Source organism: Oratosquilla oratoria, chromosome 1 (genome assembly GCF_046742065.1).
Source record: "Oratosquilla oratoria isolate Oo_2021 chromosome 1, ASM4674206v1, whole genome shotgun sequence".
NCBI classification, from domain to species: Eukaryota; Metazoa; Arthropoda; class Malacostraca; order Stomatopoda; family Squillidae; genus Oratosquilla; species Oratosquilla oratoria.
The window spans coordinates 17,006,806-17,029,648 of record NC_134777.1 but is presented as its reverse complement, the minus strand read 5'-3'; the positions used below and the strand labels follow the sequence as shown (position 1 = coordinate 17,029,648).

The following is a 22,843-nucleotide window of genomic DNA, read 5'->3' as shown; positions in this document are numbered from 1 at the left end:
CTCCCTCAAATCTGTTCTGTATAGTTCTTTGGCCACAATTACTCTCTTTGCATTCATCCATGGGTACATATTTCTTAACTTCTCATCCTCCCAACATTTCCCTCCTTTACTCTACAAGTCACCCCCATTCACTGCCACATGCAACACCAAATACTTGAAGCTCTACTTCCCCCAGCTTTTCACCCTTCACATTTGTATTCAGCCTGCCACATCTCATCACCTTTTGCCCACATTTACTTCTACTTCTCTCCTCTTACCCACCCATTCAAGTTTACCAACTGTTTCATACTATCCTCAGACTTTGATACAAGCAGTATCTGAGTTAGATAGCTGGAGGAAAATTTTAAGTGACTGAGCATATGGTCAGTTTTTGTCACTGCTTCACACTTGGCACCAACTTTCTTAGTAGGGGATGATGAGCCCAAGGGCCAGGCAGTTGATTTCCTTCCAGGAAGAAAAGTTTGGAGGAATTCAGTTACCCCTCTTACCCTTGTATAGTGAAACTATACATGCACATCTCCAATTCACTGGTACACTTCCCTCCCTGTTTAACACAATAAAAGAAATCTAACCTCTTTAATACGAGTCAAATTCTCACAGGCAGCATTAGCTGCCTGATGTACGATGATGCACCACAATACTCACATTATGAAATATAAAGTTACAGCTGTATTACTCGATCTTTTTGATTCGCAGAATGGTGGGGGGAGGGTCAGCCAACTACAACTACAAAATGAATATAATCAAGACAGACGAGTTAAACACCACGTGAGGACGGAGCCTTTATTTGTACGTTTCACTTATTACAGTTTTGTCAAGTACATTTGAAAAAGCTGTAATAGGCGAAACATCATACAAATTAAGGCTCCGTCCTCACATGGCGTTTAACTCGTCAGTCTTGTCGGCAACTGCTACTTTCATGAAGAAGAAAAAATAAATAAATAAATAAATAAAAAATAATCAAGACACCAACACCAGCATCATCACATACCTTTTCGTGCCTCATGACACCTATGTAGAGGTTAATCAGCTATTCCACTATAACCAGTTCCTCAATCTTATGTGGGTTTTATTTTGGCAAATGGCACTATAGAAAAATCACGTTAACCCCTTCCATACGGTGCCGCACACGTAGGCGTCATGAGGAGCAAGTGGATTCGCGACGCTGCCATATCGGCGTCTTGATTATATTTATTGTAGTCGCCCCTGTGTTTTTACATTCTCCCAAATGCGCCCTGAATCCCATTCTCTGTGGTTTTCAAAATTCGCGGGTGAAAGAGAGAACGATCGATATAAGCGGCGACTATATTTTATGATGCGAATATTATTTCGTTACGTCATACGTCTGGCATTGGTTGCTGCCCGCGAGATTTAAGTCCCGTATTGAAGTGGTTAATGTGTTCCACCATTTCATTAGTGTTAAATTCTAAGCCTTTTCTTTTGATTAGGAGCAATGTTAGTTAAAACAGTTATTCACTGTTGAACATGGATAAATAAACAAAATAAAAAATTCATTTTTTATTAAAGTAATGGGCTGGTAGACAAAATATAGATTTGGTTTGTGCCAAATAATCACCATCCAGATTTTTTTTATATGTATTGGCACTAACCCCAAGATATGAAGCAAAGAAATGTTGACAGTAAATACTGAAGTACAAATCTGGGACAGTTAATTAAATGATCTAATATTATATCACTGGGTTGAGGAAAAGAAATCATACCATCACCTGTCCTTGCTGAACCATCTGGCATAAAGACATCAGAAGAATTATGTACAGAATATGACCACAGTATTACTCTGATATCGTACTTCAACTGTGTAGGTAACAGAATACTTAGGTGAAGGTAAACTGGTGTAATTGGTACATACAACACAGGAAAGAAAGAAGAGTCAGTGTAGAGGGACAATTCATACAAAGTCCTTTAGCTTTGGGCCACCATTCTAGTCAACATCCACTGATGTCACGCAATGGGGATGGCACTTGTAAGTGGAAAAAAGGGAGTAGTTTCAATGCAAAGTGTTGTGAACAGACTGTGTGTCATAACAAAAGAAAAATTTCATGAACAGTCAGTTCACATTTTATGCAAAAGATACATGCCCAAACAAGTAAATAAATTACTGCTGAAGGTTGCACCTACTACATAGTGCACAGGATCACTGTAAATGTAACAGGCAGCACAACATGCATCCTTCCAAATTTGGCAGTGTACTTAAAACCATTTACACATCATTCCAAAGCTGCATCACTCAATAGTAATCTGCCTTAGTTTCAGTGACCAGAAATATGTAGCCCTACATTGGCTGTTAACAGTTCCCTGGGCCATCCCATACATCTGGGAAGAAAATTTGGACTGTTGCCAAAAGTTGAATGAATGTGGGACAGTTTCTATGTCAATGACCTGAAATATATTTCAAAGTCACACAAGTTCTTGGGTCCAGTTCACAGACAAGTGTCAACCCCTTGGAGCTACACCTCAAGATGATTAGGGTATTGGATTTTGAAAATGGAAGGAAAATGATCATTTGACATCCATCTTGTAGACCACTAGCAGGTATCCATCATTGGTCTATGTAGCAAATATATAAAATGTGAACCTTGTTTCCTTTTATATAATTACATATCTTATTTTTAAAATGACAGGTGACATTACCTGTATTTCTGTAAACATTTAAATTTTGCTATAAATTTTTTTCCAGATTATTTGTGCCAGTCATTTATCACTTACAGTGATATAATACAATAAAATACAAAGCTGCCAATAAAATTAATAGAAAGACTACTCAGCAACAAAAGTAAATTCATACTAACACTAAACTCAAATTTTCTGCAGTTCTAAAACATAATTAAAATTATAACATCACTCCCTCAGCAGAAAAAATAGGAAGTTCTGAATTTTATCATAGTAGCTCAAATGAAATTCATCTCAAATCTATACAACTTTCACTCTTTCAAACAAAATTCACAGGCAATCAATGCTGCTGTCACAACTAATATGTAATACTACATTACTAAAACTTTTTACAGTATGTTGAGCTGCTTAACAATCACAGCAATGCACAAAGCATCCCCCCCTTTCTTTGGAATGTGTATAGACACTGATGGTTCTAAGCCTGACATTTAGGCACAGAAAGTTTACAGGAATGTGGATAACGGACGGAATGAGAACCACCACATTTATATTAAAGGCATCTTCAAAGGCAACGGTGTTGTACCTTTTAAATTGTATGAGAAAAGCAGTTGTGAAAACTGAGGTTTCATGGTTATATAGATACTTCAATTTTGTTGGGTTCAGTACCTGTATCAAAATAGACTAAGACATTCAACTATCGGAGATTCTTACAATTGTACTCATAACTGCTGTTTATAGACACTTCCGTTTTGATTACTTTAACACAATAATTCTATTTAATCCCTAAAATTATGAACATATTTCAACAGTGCTGGATTTTGGAGTGTTCCTGAGCATACACTATGGACCATAAATTCATGTGATGCCTAATTCTAAAAATAACTGCAAAATCTAAGCCCTTTCATCTTTTCACTTGAGTCAGCAAATCACACAACCTACAGAAACCTCATACCATGAAGTTGTTTATGAAGTTAATGCTTACACTACTAATGTAAAACAACAGGGGACAGAAGTCTCCAAACACACAAATTGCACAGGATTATCACAGGCCTAGATCCAGCACTGCTTTAAGAGGTTGGACTCCCAAATAAACCTTTTTGGCATCATCCAGTGCGCAACATTCTTTGCACTTGAAAAGGTGAAGCTTGAGTCATTTAACTGTAATAATTTCCTGCACTATGATTAACCCACAAATGCCCAATGGCAGCATCAATTTTATTCTGGTTAATGCCAAGTTACTCTGAACAAGAATCCAGAACCAGGATTTCTATTTTATCATTCATTCAAGATTGAATGTATCATTAAAATAAATTCCAGTGCTTCTCCACTGCAGTGAAACTTTATGAAATTCCACGGAATAAAATCTGAAGCCGCCATTATGCATAAATAGGTCAAAATAAATTTCTCTTAACTGAGATTCACACCATTCATCTTGTCAACAACTAATGTATTGGAATGCAGACTGAGGACGGAATTTGTAAAATATGAGAGGAATGTTGTGCCTTTAAGTCTTGGATTCTAGGGTGAAGACGCCGTGTCCTTGGCGGTAAGACTCTTTCCGAGTCTGGATACGGTATTCAACCCAGAACAGTACAGCAGCCACAAACTCTGCTACCACACCTACCACAGCTGTCAATGCAAAAACGAAAACAATATTGAATAAATTTTTTTAATAAAATTTAGAGCATGCCTACCAAACCCTGCCAGTATTAGGAAGAGAAACAGTAGAAGTCAAAGGAAGACACCAGGAATGACTTTTTTTGGGGGGGTTAATAAGCAAATAACAAATTGGTTCCAAAATCAAATCCTAACCACTCAAAGACAATCATATCAGCTCAGTGGGTCCTGTTACTGTTTATTATCCTTTCTAGCACTATGCAACAAAGCAAACCCCTGCTACCTTGTATATGTTCACCTATCCTCCATACTCAACCCACACTGCAAATTATATGCCAAGCATGAACACTATTAGCTTCCAAATTTGATACAGAATATTATACAACTATAATCATACATGTATGTATGTATAATCATATGTACACATCAAATACATATTCTCCCTTTAAAAGTAATGGCTAAGTTAATGCATATATCGACCACACAATCATCCAAAATCTATTCATCACTCTTCCCATCTTGATACATACATACATACATATACCAAGGCTTTTTCCCCCTTACTAGGGAGGTAGCCAAAAAGGAAAAGGCATAAAATCATTCCCACCCATTCCATCCCCGAAAACACTCCACACCCCTCCACCCTCCCTCCCATCTTAGCACCTCCTAGATGACGGGTCATCCCTGCACCCAGTCCCTTATTATATATCTCTCCAATATGTGAATTTACACATACACAAGCCTCTAACATGACCCATTTTGTGAATAAAAATAACACTTTTGCTGGTTGGGTGTGGTTATTACTATACAACAGCAGACAGATTGGGCTGATCTACAAATGTTTTGATGGCTTGGGCATATGAAAAAAACAAGTAAAAACTAGCAAAAAAAAATGTGGAAGGCTGTGAATAGAATAAACTACAACTGAGAGAGGTACTGGATGTAAGAGGAATGTCTATTGACCTGCAGAGAGGGAGATTGGTGTGATTGGAGAATGGTTGTGAATAGATAACAAAATGATGAGCCTGAACAAATTTCTTCCTTGCTGCTCTGTAATTTTTCCAATGGAATGGGGTGGGAGGGTTGTCATCATGTTATGAAGATGTGGGGGTAAAACAGCTTTACCTGTTGGGCCCTGCTGTGCAAGTGCTTTGTCTTGCTGCATTGCCATGACCTAAGCAGTGGGTGGGAGTTAGAAATGACCCATCATCCAGAAGGAGCAGGTAGGTGGGAAATTGGATTTTGGGATGGTGTGGGAAGAGGGGAAGGAGGAAGAGGACAGTTACTGGTTGCCATTTTATGTGAAAGTATGAGGAAAATGGCAAACATTGACCTGAGTCAGGAGATCGAGCATATGCCCCAAATTCAAATGAAGAAAACATTGATGGGTTTTAAAGATGAGTAGCAGGGGGGATAATTCTCTCTGATGTCATCCATTCAGGACTACCACAGGCAGAAACAAAACCTTATCAGCACTGATATGGCTCTGACCTCTAAATTTAACACAAATTGTATATTATTAGTATCTCTCTGTGCTGTTAACTAAATAAACAAATTGTTATTACTATCACTGGTCCCAGTTGTGGGACTGATCTTAGACATGAATAGGTCATCCAATATCTTATCATATCAGATTAAATTGATCCATTTATTCCTTGAACTTCCCCCAAAATATGTGTTAAATGATTATCAGTACCCCAATGCAGTATACAATGTCCAATACACTGATCAGAAACCAAGGAATTTGGAACACTTACCGAGTCCAAAGGACCACGAGAGGTGGTTGTGATGCCAATGTGGCATCCAGTCACGACTGTCACCCAGGCAGCCAAAGACAAGTACAGCTATGAAACCAAATCCAACTGTAAAAGAAAGAATCCACACTTAAATATATAATATGAATAAATAATTAAATAAATAAAATAAGAAGCCAGCATGTTTCCATTTTCTATCTGTTCCTTCGCCCATTTGAGATACAAGAATATGCCCCATTCAAGTGTAAATACTATTATGACTTCAATGCTAAATATAATCACTTGACACCTAAAAATTGTGTGACCAAGTTTCAACATGTAGTCAACCTTTGAATATTTGAAGCCCTGATTAAAATTGCAGAAATAATTGCATTAAATGCATAGCTGTCAACCACATTTAACTAGTTTTTCAACTTTTGTCACATAATCCTAATTCAAATCAGTTTAGTAAAGAATTTCACTTAAATTAAGGTCTCAAAAAACTTGGATCCTATCTACACTGCAGGCCCCTTCTTGGAACAAAATTATTTTGCATTATTTACAACAAACCTCACAGGATCATGAAGATGACATTATATACAAACATACTACTCCCAAGCAAAACATTTCAACTTACAAGATATGAAGAGGATAATGGAGAGTATCTTGAGATTTTGGCGCTCAATGTCTTCCCCTGGGCAAAGGACAAGAATGCCCACCAGAATACAGCTGATGAGAGCCAAAGTGAAGCAAAAGGTGAAGAACACCTGGACAGTCACAAAGAATGCTGCAAGTCAAACAAGAACATTCGTCAGATATTCATTTCTAAGATATCACACATTTTACTTGTTTATTTCCACCCATATCCTCAGTTTCTTGCCATGGTCCCTACATTGTAAAGGTAAATGGTATGCGGAGAAATACAAAACAAGCAATTCCTAGTAAAATGAACTTTTGATTAATTTCAATCAACACTGGAAAAAAAAATCATGCAAGACAAGCGATAAATTCTTAACAACCTTTAACTTCATTCAGTATTTACGGGGAATTCCGGCTGTCAACATTCCCACCAAACCGTTTTGTTCGTACTTCGTTCAAATACATTATTCTACACAACAATACATATATCCATAATTTATGACACCACTGAAGTCCTACAATACTCACGCTGTTGCACCATAGCCTGTACATCCTCATAGCCTGTTGTAAAGGGGTCATACAACCAACGACAGCCTACAAAGAATCGCTCTTTGTACACATCATCAGTTACAGTGAGACTACGGAAACACTGAGTCCATAGACCAATATTTTGCATGGGTGTTCCATAAGCCTTGTTCTCAGCCTGCAGCCAGAAATCAGTAAAGAAACCAGTAGTGATGAGGATGAAGCAGAGGGCGAAGATGGCTATGGCCCACCATCCTGCAGTGGTTCGTCGTTCGCGAGGAGGAATAACCATGTTGATGCGTTTAATGTTTTGTAAACAAGTCAGTTCTTTCTTTAGGGTTAGGGTTGAATCGGAGTGCTGTCACGAAATACCTGATTGTATGGAAATACTTCATCAATCTGACGTTCTCCTCGTTACTTTCGACAGCTCACGTCTTTTTATTTCTCCCCAAGGTGAAGATACGGTTCTTACATTGTGACATTTGAGTCCACTTCATATTGTCTACCAACACGGAATTTTTTCGACCATTCCTAAATTAGTTAACTTCACATATTCATTTATACCACACTTCACTACCACTGACGCACTCTGCACGACACAGTTAAAAATGATTGTGTTAAGATAAAGACGGACATAACACCATGTTTGTATAAACAATCGCCTATCCCTATTCGTTTTCTGCTCCCCAACCCATTATGAGTCAATAGCGTTAGTCCGTTGCCGTACCTGCCTAGCCTCGCTACAGGGCCCCTGCCACACCTGTCTCACCTGAGTTTTCAAATATTTTCTGCCGTCACTCGAACAATTCATTCAAAACTGTAACAAAACTAGTCATATAAATAAAAACCCGTTTACACGATACAATGCTGATATAAACATACTAACTTTTTTATGTCATAATCATGCTTTCACTAACGGCGTGTACTGGAAACTAAGAATTTTGGTACAATCATGAGGTTACTTGCGTTACACACCATAAGAAGACTAAATTACGTTAACCAATACCCAGCCTTCAATATACAAATTACTTGCTACTCTGAAGTGTAATAATTTATGAAAAATGCATAAGATCAATTTTATCGTACGCCTGGCATTTCCGTGTCTATTTTGGGGTGTGGTTACTGTCATGGCGGGTTAATTTCGAACGTAATCCGACATTTTGTCTTTATGACGTCACCCGCCCTGGATCGTGAATTTGGCTAATTCTATCCTTACTATAAATTTCTACTAAAGCGTCTCCCGACGAATTCTACAAATATTTCTATTAAGATTTGCATTTATCTGTTCATTATAGATAGTGCTTTCACCCCCTTCCACGAAGGAGCCCAAGGATTGCACGGCGTAGGAACGGAAACGGGAGTGGTGGGGGAAGCTGAACACTAATTAAAATATCAGACCTTAATATTAATTACCGTGACCTAGACAACAGGAACTTGTTCAGCATATTACATTCAATTGATAACTTCTTTATTTGAAAATTACTATATCCCTTGTCAACACCCATTAATTTCTCAAATTCTATTACAGAACACTATAGATAACTAAATAAATGTAAATAGCTTTGCCGAAGGATATTACTGATACAATATCTGCGCAGTGGGGGACCGAATACAACCCTTCATGCGGCCTGAAAATGTCGATGGAATTGGTGATTTTTTTTTTTTTCCTTGGAGACCCACGGCGCTCCTTTAGCCTGCATTATATAATAGAAAAGGGAACATACCCATGAGGTTCTGTCTCTCTCCATTATACTTACATTCTTCAACCTTTCGGAGATATCAACACTGAACAAAATCATTCGGCATTAAAAAATTAAAAAAAAAAATTGGTTTGTGGATACCAGTGTGAATTTGTGTGGCGATTGAGAACCAATGTTATAGATTATTCCAGAAAAGGGGGCATCTGTATAAAAATAGCTATCTTACGAATTGAGAGTAAAACTGAATGGCCATACCCTTCTACTTTAAACAAACCCAAAAATTATGAGCCTCGCTTATGATATTTCCATGACTGTTACCCCACACATCAGACAGCAAAAATCAACAAGAAAATAAACTACAATCAATCGCAACCTTCAGCTTTGGAAAGTAGAAGGAAATGCTACAAATAGTATATGAAACAGTTATCAAGAACTACACTCAATACACTTCCAAAGAACATCACAAGAAGATTTTAAGATTATAAGTACACAGTCCTATGCAAAAGCCTTCAACCCACCCTACTCATCTATCTCATTACATCAGACGCACAACCAACCAAATAATGAAATAAAAATCAATAGCATAATCAAACATCTACAACTATCTACCTACCACCTGCACCACACAATACATCCATACAAAAATGCACTGGAACTGATCACAAAGTAAGTATCCCAAGACCAAACACCCCTCAAGACATAAACCCCAAAGAAAATTCCCTCCCATGAGAAGCAAGCCTTCAGGATATCATCCAACACTGAGATAACACTTACACAGAACAGGCCTAGCCAGAGAAACAACAGAGGACACCAAATACCTCATCTTAACTACCCAATTAGCCACACCCAGACAACACAATATTTTTTCCTCAAGTGAGTTATGGGTCAATCCAGGGGCTGTTGCTAATTACCTGGGAGCCACAGATCTCCTGCAAGAGACACTTGAGGCATTGGATAAATTAACTGAGTTTCTTGGTATCCTTCAAATATAAGGTTTTCTTCAATTTATTACTTTGACCTCGTGATGCCCTCTTTCTCAAACCAAACAATATTTTCTGTCAACTTTGTCCACTCCTCTTAAAGACCTGGACATAGTTATTATGTCACTTCTCTTCTTTTTTATGATGGCAGGTATCTTCACATATGGTTTACCTGCACAACTGGGAGCCAATTTGGTCACATTCTTGTACATACATACATACATACACCAAGGGCTTTTGCCAGATTACAAAGGAACTACACTCTTTTGTATTCTCTATATTTTGTTCATATTCTTCACTTGTATACAGACACCACTGCGGCATATCCTATTCTTGGGCAGATCAGGCATTCTATAATTTTTTCATCATTTGTCTTTGCAGTGAAATTCTCAACTTTCTCTTTCCACACAACTTTCTAAAATCTGACACCAACTGTTTTAGTCCCTCCTAAGAATAAGACAAGTGTAGTCATCTGCAAACAACTGGTTCATCTCCCTCTTCTCTCCACTCTCACTCAATCACTCCAAACCTTTGCATAACATTAGCACTTTAGCATTTACCTCCCTTACTATGTCATCCATAAGCATACTGAACATCCATGGTGATATCACACAACTCTGAAGTAGCCCCACCTTCAACTTAACCTCAAACCATTCACTCTCACCATTCCCAATCCTTATATATGCTCTATTACTTATGATTTTTTGTATTTTTACCACTCAACAGACTACCCCCTAATCCATATACCTGCAATACACTTCAACACATCCTGTCATATCCCTTCTATAGTCCATAAAAAGCCAAGATACATCCTTTTTCTTTGAGGAAAAAAACAAAAAAAACAAACACTGTACTATAAATATTTGATCTATGCATCCTCTATTCCTGAACCATCACTTTTCTTCTCCAATTATTCCCTTGTTCCTCTCCTATTACTTACAATCAACACCCATACATTTTACCAACCACATTTGCCAGACTGTTCCAACTAAAACTACTACATTCACACTTGTTCCTGTTTCCTTTGTATAGTGCAACTATACATACTGTACAGTGGCCGCGAAAAGTTTGGGTGCAAAATTATAGGCGCCCCAACTTTCCCCTAAACTCAAAACATGCGAAAAATACAACTTTGCACACAAACTTTTCACTATTTTTCAATGCTAGCGTTTGTACCCGTATTTAGCCGAGACAATACACACTATTTGGCAACTCTGTTTAGGTGCACTCGATGTCACATGGAGTCAGTTTCTAAACATCTCTCACGGAGAGTAGTCTTTTTTTTGCGGTGGTCTCTGTTTTTGTGCCTTGATATCTCCGTAATGGGAAGTGGTAAAGAGCTGGAAAGAGACACAGTTGTTACAATCATAACCCTCTATAAGGAGGGTTATAAGTGTAAAGATATTGCTACTCGTGTGGGAATTGGAGTGCGTCAAGTGCAAAAGTGGACCAAGAAATTTCAAGACGAAGGAAGTGACATCATTCGTACTCCAAAGCATCGCTCTGGTCGGCCAAGGAAGATATCAAATCGTACTTCTACGGTTCTAACTGCCTCCTAATAACCGTAGGAGGCAGTTAGAACCGTAGAAGTACGATTTGATATCTTCCTTGGCCGACCAGAGCGATGCTTTGGAGTACGAATGATGTCACTTCCTTCGTCTCGAAATTTCTTGGTCCACTTTTGCACTTGACGCACTCCAATTCCCACACGAGTAGCAATATCTTTACACTTATAACCCTCCTTATAGAGGGTTATGATTGTAACAACTGTGTCTCTTTCCAGCTCTTTACCACTTCCCATTACGGAGATATCAAGGCACAAAAACAGAGACCACCACAAAAAAAAGACTACTCTCCGTGAGAGATGTTTAGAAACTGACTCCATGTGACATCGAGTGCACCTAAACAGAGTTGCCAAATAGTGTGTATTGTCTCGGCTAAATACGGGTACAAACGCTAGCATTGAAAAATAGCGAAAAGTTTGGGTGCAAAGTTGTATTTTTCACATGTTTTGAGTTTAGGGGAAAGTTGGGGCGCCTATAATTTTGCGCCCAAACTTTTCGCAGCCACTGTACATGCCTCCAATCCAATAGTTAACTTCCTTCCCTTAAACATATTAAAGAACATCACCAGCCATTCCACTATAACACCACCCTCTGTAACACATTCCACATGACAGTAGTGTGCTGGTTTCACATTTGCTTAGCCATGGGTTCAAATCCCACACTTCTCTTCGATTTCCAGCAGTGACTGTTACCTACCCCAACAGTCCAAGTGCAGAGGGCAACAGAGATGCCTTTGGCCGCAGCTACACACCTAGCATAAGCTCCTCATTCTCTTTCACATAACACCTATCCAATCCAGATGTCTTTCCAGCTTCCATTGCTTCTCATGCTATGTGTACGTCCTCTTTTGCTATTTCTTTATCTTTTCCCCTCCCATCACAATCATTCTCTTAGGATCTTCCACCACCAAAGCTTCCCTGCCCCTCTACATTCAATAATTTGAAATATTCTACCCAGCTTCCACTCACTGCATTCATTTCCATTAACATATATCCTTCTGCCCCATTTACCTCCTCTCTACCCAGTTTGCCTCTGCACTCTTCACTTCCTTCTAAAAACATATTTTTATACTTATGGATAGCTGAGCTAACCATTTTCAAAACTCATCAACCTCCTCATTTCTAAGAGGTGTGCTCTGAGGATCTGATATTCAAGATCTCTATACCTTCAACTGTATTTCTTACACCTTGTCACACATGAAGTGATGATATCCAGTAACTACTCCCCTCATACTACTTTCAACCAGTAATGTGAAGTCCAACACTGATACAACACAGTTAATAGCCCAAATTTTCTTCCCAGAGAGATTTATGGGAGGGCCCAAGGACAATTGCCAGCTGCTGTGAGGCTGCAATTTTTCCAGTCCATGAAACAATTATCAATTATTCATCATGTGCTCACCTACTTTCTGTCACAACTGCCTTTTCTTATTCCTTCCCATCCTCATCTCACACTCTATCTTTAAATACTTATTTTTTCTAATTGAAACTTATCCATTTCTACCTTTACTTTCACTACATCCATACTTTGTCTGGTATTCTTTCCTTCTGATTCAACTTGCTCACTTCCAGCACCTCTGTTTTGCCACACCTTTTCTTTGTTACATCCAATTTTATTTTTCCTCCCACCAATGATAAATCAGAATGCTCTCTCTTCTAAACACATGCCCAGAACTCCTCCAATCCTCTTTTTGGGCACCACTACATAATCCACTAATGTCCCCTATCATCCACCCTGGTGCATATATGCTTAGGTTTCTTTATTTTCAAACAATAAGATAAACATCATCATTTCCCTTTCAATAAAACCACTTCGGGAATTAGCCAAGGACATAAAACACCACCAATTCCTGAAGTGGATCTATGTCCTGGGCCCAAACGCTCATACAAGTGGCAGTTGGCAAGTGTATGATCATGATACCTAGGTGTACTATTTCTTGTCAAGTGCCACTACTTCCCTCGCTCATCACTCCTGATGCCCTACATCAGGGGTGAGGATACCCAGCTCACTGAAACATTTGTTCAGGAGCACCATGGCAAACCCAGGCTAATTTGAAATTCAATAAGTCTAGCTTTTATGATTTTTTTTCATAATATAAACTGATATGGTAATACTTGCAAAATAATAGCAATAATAATGTGTAAACTTTACATTAAGTTTGACTAGTTAAATATTTGAAGGAGAGAGGTAGGCAGTCTTAACAATATTATATGAACCATAAATGTTGTAAACATTCACATGGCACTTGGAAAAGTTTCCCACCCTTGCCTACTGTACCACCTAAATTAACTCTTCTTTACTTTTCAGTTTCACATCAATACTCTAGCACACAGTAGTAATAGCAATCAATCAATCAATTCATTGCTCCTGGTCTCTTTTGCAGACCTACATACTTCAACCTCTAGGTAGATCCACAAGTCACTCATACATACATACATATACCAAAGGCTTTTTCCCCTTTACAAGGGAGGTAGCCAAAAAGAAAAGGCATAACAACCATTCCCACCCATTTCATCCCTAAATACATTCCACTCCCCTCCACCCTCCCTCTTATCTTGGCACCTCCTGGATGACAAGTCACTCAGAGAAGATATATTGTGTTGTTGTCTATGGATTGTCTGTATCAGAAAATGTAGGATAGCATTCTGGTTTAGAATTGTGTTCCTGTTATTTTCATGTGGTGTTTTATGAGGAGTATTTTGATTTAATGCAGGTGTCCAAATAGGATGGTTTGGGTACATCCTGTTATTACTTTCAGTGTTCCATTCTGTAAAGTTTGTAAATTGTTTAAGTCTAGCTAATTGTTGGGAATTATGCTGTGAAGGTGTAGTTGAATGGGTTTTTTATGAATTGCTTGTAGCCAATGCCTATGATGGATTTAATTAAATTTGTTTTCTTGTTGATTTTTGTTGTCAGGTCATTAATGTGGTCTAAAAGTTGTACCAGTATCAAATATGAGGCCTAGCATAAATCACTTCCAGTTTCTTTACAAAGTTTCCTGTATTACATTGCTCTCTCCCCTCTTTTGATGCCATTCCTTCAGGTTCTGAGAACTCTACAAAAAATTTGTTTATTCTTTAGTCCTCAGTTTCCTTTACAAATTCTTGTGTCTTTGTTTATCCTCAATCATGTCTTTCATGACCCAATATTTTAAATCTGGCTTTTCTTTGGAACTTGAACTAATTTTCATTGGACACGAGCAATTTTTCATGTACTGATCTTACTTAAATACATTGTCAATCTGATCAGTTGCATTCACTTCCAAAAATCAAGATTTTTTTTTCATTTTGCAGCTCATGTTTAAGGTGTACCCTCCACAAAGTAATGAGGTATTTCCACCAGTTAACAATTAGTACAAATCCAGTCTTGTCAACTAAATCTCTTATAAGATTCCCTTTCTAACAACTTTCACTACTAGTACTTCCAGCTTAACATGGTCTCTTTCCTTTCACTCTATGATCTCAACTGCCCTTTTGTTGGTCAGATGACCAACATTCCCAAACATCCAATAATTCATCAGTTTATTTTCTATCTTAGCACTTAGCATTTTAAGTACATCAAGTTCTACTTCCTGTGCAATTTCTCAACTATTTTAACTCTGCTGCAGACACATTTACTCTCCAGGGTGAAATTATTATCACATGGAAGGCTATCCCTTCCCTTTATTTCAGCCTCAGTTTTGTCCTGGTTAATTTCAGCTATTTGTAATGTAAACATCCATTTGGGGCATGAATTACCAGACAAAATAAAATCATCTAGCAACAAAACAATTACAAAAACCATAATACAATTTACAGTTTAATGGCAGGCAATAATCATTTCAACATAACTGAGAGCTTCACAGATGCTTTGTTACCAGAATGTGCAAGAAAATGTATTCTTTTAAGATGGACTGACGTGTACAAGAAAGGAGATAGGATCAGTTATAGTGTGTAAACAATGCTCATTACAGTACCTGCTTCTTTGAAGTTCAAAACAAGTGCAAAACTTGTTCATCCAGCACTTACTAAAAACTAAGACTAACAGGAATAGAGAGTAACTCACAGACCATCAGTATTAGTCAGTTTCGGTACTTACGTCTATGCATTTGATCACTGATAACATGCATCTCCTCATCCAAAGTCCAATAGCAGCCATCGTATATTCGATCAAAGAGATATTTGAAGTCATTGTATGTGGTAAAACACACTTCCCACAATCCTGAAAATAAGACAAATCCAATGAATACCAGAATTCAACGAGTGTCACTAAATTTTTGGGTGTTTGTTCTGTGGTGGGGGTAGCTGATCTTTGTGTGTTGGTATATATTTGTGTGGTACATGTAAGGTGGACCCATAAATATATGCATGCATTTAAGGCAAAATATGATCAATGGAATTTGGAAGACGAGATTTCACTTATAGCTCTGTTCTCATACATCACAATTTGCTAAAAAATGCACACACATATACACAGTTGGCAGGTTTAGTTGCTTCCCTTTATATTTACCCAATTTTAGTATATAGGAAAGGGATGGGGGGTGAGGTAGTATGTATGAGAAAAATTTGATGCAGCCCGAAGGGATTTCTCCCCGTCTTCTCATTTTCTGCATGGGGGGACGGAGAGGGGGGGGGGGTCGTCGATTCAATGAAGCAGCCTTGGTGTGGATGTGGTGTGTCTTGCAACACTGCTTCTGACCCAGGGCAGTGGACAAGATGCAGGGATGTCCCATCATCCAGGAGGTGCCAAGATAAGAGGGAGGGTAGAGGGTGGAGGGGAGTGGAGTGTATTGGGGATGGAATGGGTGGGGATGGTTTTTATGCCTTTGTTTTTTGGCTACCTCCCTTGTAAGGGGGAAAAATCCTTTGGTATATATATGTATGTAGTTTTAGTATAAAGGAAAGGAGCAACATTCACTGGGTCCCATCTTATATTCTCAATTTTTATCAAAGCCTAGCCTGAAATTCATGCACACTTCCATCTCAATCTATATCCTTGATTTCCAATTATCATATTTAGCTCTGAATTCAGTGTCTGAGCTTGGGCTACATCACCTAAGCTATTCCAAATATTTATACATCGATGCAGAAAACTATTTCTTCACATCCTTTAGACATGTGGTCTTTCTCAATTTGTTCCCATGACTTCTGAAAGCCCTCCTTTCCTTAATCAAGAGATCTCTTTTATCAATGCAATCATGGTTTCATATCCAATGAAATTAGTCTTTCTTAGTATGGTTTATCTACCAGCCTGAGAACCAGTTTGGTTACTACCCTTTGTAATCTCTCACTGTGTGTGGGAATCATACCACTGACCAATATTCAGTCTTGGATGGATAAGAGTTTCAATGTGTGTGTGTATTTACTTACATATACCAAGGCTTTTCCCCCCTTACAAGGGAGGTAGCCAAAAAGAAAAAGGCATAAAACCATTCCCACCCATTCCATCCATAAATACACTCCACCCCCCCTCTTATCTTAGCACCTCCTGGATGACAGGTCATCCCTGCACCTTGTCCACTGCCCTGGATCAGAGGCAGTGTATTTACTTAATTGTAATATCCAGAAAAAGAGCAGTGCTCACTGGGTCCTATCTCCTATTCTCTAATTTTTTATCATACCTATCTCAAATACATGTAAAGTTCCAACTTTATCCATATCCTTGATTCCCAGTTACACCTAGGTCTCTTAACCTCTTCACTCCGGGGCACATCGCACGTCTGGCAGCATTAGCTGCCCGACGCGCGATGTTTCATCATAATAATAGCATTATAAAAAATGAAGTCAGTGCTCAATCGTTCGTTCTCTTTCACCCATGAATTTTGATAACCATAAAAAATATGATGAAGCCAGTTTAGAAAGAATGGAGGTTACGTAGGTACAACTACAATAAATATAATCAAGATGCCGACGTCAGCATCATCACGTACCCACTTGCTCCTCATGCCGCCTACATAGGCGTCACCGTATGGAAGTGGTTAATTCAATACTTGCCAATTGCCACTAGTGTGAACATTTGGGCCCATGACATAAACCCACTTCAGGAATTGGTGGCATTTTATGTTCTGGGCCAATTCCCAAAATGGGTTTGTCCTGAGCCCAAACGGCTGCACAAGTGGCAGTTGGTGAGTGTTGGATCAAGAGATCTAGGTATATCATATCTAGATTTAAACCCTTGTATTTTTTAAGCTTGACCTAGAGCACCTTCTAAGCTATTGCACATATTTATGCATCTGTATGGAAAACTATTTTTTTTTTTACATGAATTTAAGAGCAAACTAGACACTGCGAGCATAGCTCCCCATCCCGTAAAATACAACTAGGTAAGTACATCCTTTAGATATGTGGTTTTTCTTAATTTGTTCCCATATGTACTTACTCCTGTAGTATACAAGAAAGGAGCAATGTTTGTTGGGTCCTGCCTACTATTCTTTTATTTTTTTATCATACCTAGCCTCAAATTCACGCACAGGTAGCCATCAACTCATGACTGCAATTGGTTCCGACCAACCAGTCGTAATTCTATCTGCCATCCCCTTTTCCACCTGAGCTCTCCTCCTCACCTCCTTGTTTCTCACTCTATCCAACCTTGTAACCCCAACATACAGTACTTCTCAAACATTTCATCTCAAACACATTTAAACATGCAGTACCATCAGCAAAATCACCCTTTCATATAGTTTCCTCTTTGCATCCAGCTTTTCCATTTGGTACTGGTTTCACATAGCAGTAGCACCCTCTGCAGTTGGAAATGTTTACTTCTCTTTTTTGTTAATTAAATTTGGCACCAAGTGCTCCAAAAATTTTGACAGATAAATTACAATATATCTTTTTCTTCTACATTCAAGTGAATATGGCTTTAGGCTTTTTAGCCTTTCTCTGTAGCTCAATTCTTTTAAGTTTGCAATGAATTTAGTAAACTGCCTTTGGATTTTTTCTACAAGATCAATTTCACACACTTTAGTTGGACACCACAATTGCGTGCAATAGTCGAGTCTTGGAAGAACTAGTGATTTAAAAAGTGTTAACATTGTGAGTTCATCCCATGACTTGAAAGTCCTCAAGATCCATCCCATCATTTGGAAGCATTTATTAGTGACCTTTATGATGTGGTCTTAAAATTCACAACCGACAGCACCTGTGATTCCCAAATCAACCACCTTGTTTGATAAACTTATTTTGGTATGTTCAGGATCCAAATATACTTCATTTTCTTGCTCGGTATTGCAATTAAAGTCTATGTACAGGAATTTCTTGCTATTAGACTTCATATTTGTCTCAGCCTATAAGTAGATTTGGTTCAAGTCATTTTGTAGCATGAATTTATCATCTTCTGACTATATGGCTCTGAAGATTCTGGTATCACCAGCAAAACTGGTGACCTTGCTTTGTAGATTACAATCAATATCCAGCATTAGTATTAGGGAATGAAGCGAACCAGCCACCGTTCCATGCGGGACCGAACCAATTACTTCACAATGTTGCTTTCATGACCTTTTAACCTCATAAACTGTTTTCAGCATCTTAAAAATTCAGCAAACCAACTAGCACCTTGAACCTATCGTTACAGCTCTCTGTTGTAGTGTATTTGCTTTTTGCAAGGCTCTTTGTTACTGATTTCTGCCAAGAAAAATGCATATTATACTGATGTATTATAATTTATAAAATCAATATCTAATTCTCTATTGCTATATTACACAGGTGTGCACTTCTATTAAAATACCTCAATATCAGATCCAGATAACTCTCATTACAAAGCTGATTTCTAACTTTTTCTGTTAAAGGGATGTGGAAAATTTATCAAATCTAGTAACACTATTATCAATTTCCAGCTCCGTTCCAGTAACACATATATGCTTTTTTCACTTTATTCTTTTGCATCTTGCTTCTGACCCAGAGGAGTGGGTGAGATGCAGGGATGACCTGTCATCCAGGAGGAACCAAGAAAAGAGGGAGGGAGGAGTGGTGAATGGGAGTGGAGTATGTGGGGATGAAATAGGTGGTAGTGAATTATGCCTTTTGATTTGAACTACATCCCTATTAAGAGGGAAAAAAACCTGTTTAATATCTATGTATATTTTTTTTCATTTAAATTATCCATTTTTCTAATTAGATTTTTGGTTAGGTTATGAGTTATTGGGATTTTGCTCCAATAACACTAAAAACATTTTTTTTTTTTTTCATTTAATAGATATACTTTTTCCTATGGAATAGTTAGGTCAGGTGATAAATTTATAGAAGTGCACACCTAAACTATACAGTAGAAAATTAAATATTAATTTTCTAAATTATAATACATCAACATAATATACATTTTTATTGGCAGAAATCAGTAACAGAAAAAGTTGCTAAAAGCAATACACTAACAAACAGGGCGGTGACAACTGCTTGAGACATGACCTTTGTCTTGATAGATGCAGAGGTCAAAGAAATTAAAGTATGATAAACTCATTACTGTTGCCGACAGCTGGTTTTGGCATCCAATCAGACTGCAGGGTGTAGAGGAGTTTCATAGCTTAAAAGAAAAGCATGAACCTCACCTCCATAGCACTGTTTTTAACGTGGTGACATCACTTGAAGTGATACAACAACCGGTGCTCATCAATGCCATGGTCAAATTGACACTGATAGGATTAGACGGATGACAAGGCATCTCGAACCTAACATCACAGCTCCGTTCAATATTCAATATTGTATTTACTTTTAGCAAGGTTTTTTGTTATTCATTTCTGCCAATAAAACATATTATATTAATGTATTACAATTTACAAAGTCAATATTTTTCTATTGCTATGTGTAGGTCTGTATTTCTAAAAAAAAAAAAATACCAGTTAAGTCAAGTTGCGTTACAAGCTACTGGACAACACAAGTTTCAGGTTAAATATACATGTAACATGATTGTATGCTTCTGGAATTTTAGATGCTATTGGACAATGTAAATTTCATGTATCAGTGCTTGTATTATTCTGGAATTTTACTTAGTTTCCAATCATAATCATTCCTTGGCCTTGCTAATAAAGTATTTCTTTGCAGAAGACAGATCTCATAGGTCCTAGGAGCATTATAATAATAATTAGCATGATTGCTGTGATGCTTTGCATTTGGTAAATACACAAAATTTGTCAGTTTTAATCTTTTTAAATAACCTTAAAACTCAATTAGTATCATCTTTCAATATCATATTATGGCATGTTAATTGCTTTTTACTTTAAACTGCAAGGCCTTCGAATGTTAACCCTAATTACTCTTCATATAACAGCATATTATTGTAATAGTTTAATATCTATTGCCATGCTCTATTTGTTTTCGGATAATAGTCAATCATGAAGTAATATATATATAGAAATCCCTATAAAAAAATGTGATAAGATCTGTATCCAATGTTTTGTTTATTTCCTGTCACTTACCAATACGAACGAAATGTTGTGACTCAGGGTCGCCTTCCCCGTCATTTTTAAGCCAGTAAGGTGTAGAGAAGGCTATAACATTGCTTAAAAAGGATATGCCAAATATAATAGATCCGTATGGATGCGTGGTTGGCTCGTATTCCACAAAACTGCTCATTTTTGTTTAAATAAATGTTAACTTGCACCTATCCTCTCATCTACACTACACCTTTGATACAGGTGAGATCACTGCGTCCTAATACAGCCCCTCCCAACAGTATTACCAACGAAGCGCATTTGTACTAACGGACACGATTATATTTTGTTTTAGGTTTAAATAATCATATATATGACAATACGATACTTAAATTACCTTGAATAATGATCTAATATGTATGTGTGTTAGTATATACTTACAAAAAGAATGCATTTGTTTTGCACTGCTGCCACATGTACTGAAAAAAATGCATATTTTATCAATAGTTACCCCTAACAAACCATAGAAAATTCCATACAGGTTTTTTTTTAGTTTAAAAACACAATTATTGTAGCATATAAAACCATATTTAGATACCCATTTCTATTGCCATTGTCGCAAAAAAATGTGGTAAGAATACCGCCGATGGGCCTATGTATCTAACCTTCACTTATTCTCTAATTAACCTGGTTTTAAATTCATATATCGTTCCAACTCATGTTAACAATTACTCAATCCCTTGCACCAGTTTTCTCATTCATGAGACTCGCGTCTCACAAGTAATAAACAACAGCCATCGGAAGGGCCTATACGACACTCAGGGCTAAATGGAGGGGGATTCCAAGGGGGTGACGCGGCCCAAAGGAATGTCTCATTTGTTTCATAAATTATTTCGTGTAAGTGAAAAAAGTGGGGAAGAGGGAGGGTTCGTTTAAAGGTCACAATGCACATCGGGTGATTTTTTCTTCTTCAAAACTCCAAGCAGAATAAATAATAAAGCATTTCCGACTATTACTAGAAAACATTTTTGTTGTTGAACTTTAATTTAGGTAATAAAACACTATTTTTCAACTGAACAAATCGCCTGCATTCCGAAAACAGTTTCAGCCATCGTCAGTAATCTTCGGATGTGTGACGTATGAGTAGTTAACCATCACTATTTACACGGCATTGTTCGTGTTATTAAACATTGAATAGCTGTGCGAAAATCTAATAAATTATCTAGACTATGCTTGTAGCACCAGCTGATCTGCTCTCGTCCTATTCCTGATATTTCGGGGATGCTCCCTTATAATATATAATGTTGTAATACACACACACACACACGCGCGCAGTTCGATTCCCCGGACGGGCGGAGATAAGTTGGGTTTGTCTCCTTTCACGTGTAACCCCTGTTCACCTAGCAGTGAATAGGTACGGGACGTTAGTCAAGGAGTTGTGACCTTGCTGTCCCGGTGTGTGGTGTGTGAGTGGTCTCAGACCTACCCAGAGATCGGCAAATAATGAGCTCTGAGCTCGCTGCCGTAGGGTGGTGTCTGGCTGTCTCGACAGAGGCTGCAGCAGATCCGAGGTGATTACACACACACACACACACACACACACACACACACACACATATATATATATATCATTAAAATGAATGGCAAGCTTGTTATGACAGAGCTTCTTGTCGTATTTTTCTCTCTTTCTTAGAGTAATCTTGCCTTCTGTAGGCAGTAACCTTAATAAATCTCCGTATGTCATGTTGTGGAATAACATACATAATTTATGAAAAAAGCCAAAACGCGTTTTCACACCTCTTGGTGCTTCCTCAGTGGCAGGTGCGAATCTAAGGGCTGGGCTGGTGTGTGTGGGTATATATGGGACAGGCTGTGGGATTTTGTCTATTCGTCGGTGTGAGATTTTGTCTGATCGACGATGTGGGATTTTGTCTGGTTGGCGTCGCCGGAGCTCCGTGTCGTCCTGTAGGTTGGAGGGTGGCGTGCATCTGTGTTTTTTGTCTCGTTTTCATTGGGGAATGATCTTCTCACACTTGGTAGGATTTTTAAGTCCTCGAGTTGGGTATTCATTCCCGGGGATAGATCCTTAATATACAAAGCCTCTAACATGGGT

The 22,843-nt window shown here is 38.0% G+C and overlaps 2 protein-coding genes across 3 annotated transcripts in view; one reads left to right on the top strand and one right to left on the bottom strand.

Moving 5' to 3' along the window:
* The window catches only part of LOC143032269 (uncharacterized), a 77,343-nt gene that overhangs the window by 44,841 nt on the left and 9,659 nt on the right, over positions 1–22,843 (top strand). The window lies entirely within an intron of this gene.
* Positions 1,506–21,048, bottom strand: LOC143032215 (uncharacterized). 2 transcript variants are annotated; one of them, XM_076196693.1, is made up of 5 exons: positions 20,776–21,048; positions 15,468–15,590; positions 6,619–6,768; positions 6,006–6,110; positions 1,506–4,260 (listed from the first exon to the last, which is right to left on the bottom strand). In XM_076196693.1, the coding sequence occupies exons 1-5, from the start codon at positions 20,930–20,932 to the stop codon at positions 4,136–4,138; spliced, it is 660 nt and encodes a 219-aa protein (XP_076052808.1). In that variant the 5' UTR covers positions 20,933–21,048; the 3' UTR covers positions 1,506–4,135. The 2 variants fall into 2 exon arrangements, with proteins under 2 accessions (XP_076052808.1, XP_076052802.1); XM_076196687.1 differs by lacking the exons at positions 15,468–15,590; positions 20,776–21,048 and adding an exon at positions 7,149–8,267.

Excerpts from the sequence above, each read along its gene's own strand:
- LOC143032215 (XM_076196687.1), bottom strand. The coding sequence starts at position 7,437 with ATGGTTATTCCTCCTCGCGAACGACGAACCACTGCAGGATGGTGGGCC. Across the intron at positions 6,769-7,148 it reads ACAGGCTATGGTGCAACAGC|CATTCTTTGTGACTGTCCAG; the intron begins GTGAGTATTGTA and ends TTTGACTTGCAG. Across the intron at positions 4,261-6,005 it reads CTCGTGGTCCTTTGGACTCG|CTGTGGTAGGTGTGGTAGCA; the intron begins GTAAGTGTTCCA and ends TTGCATTGACAG.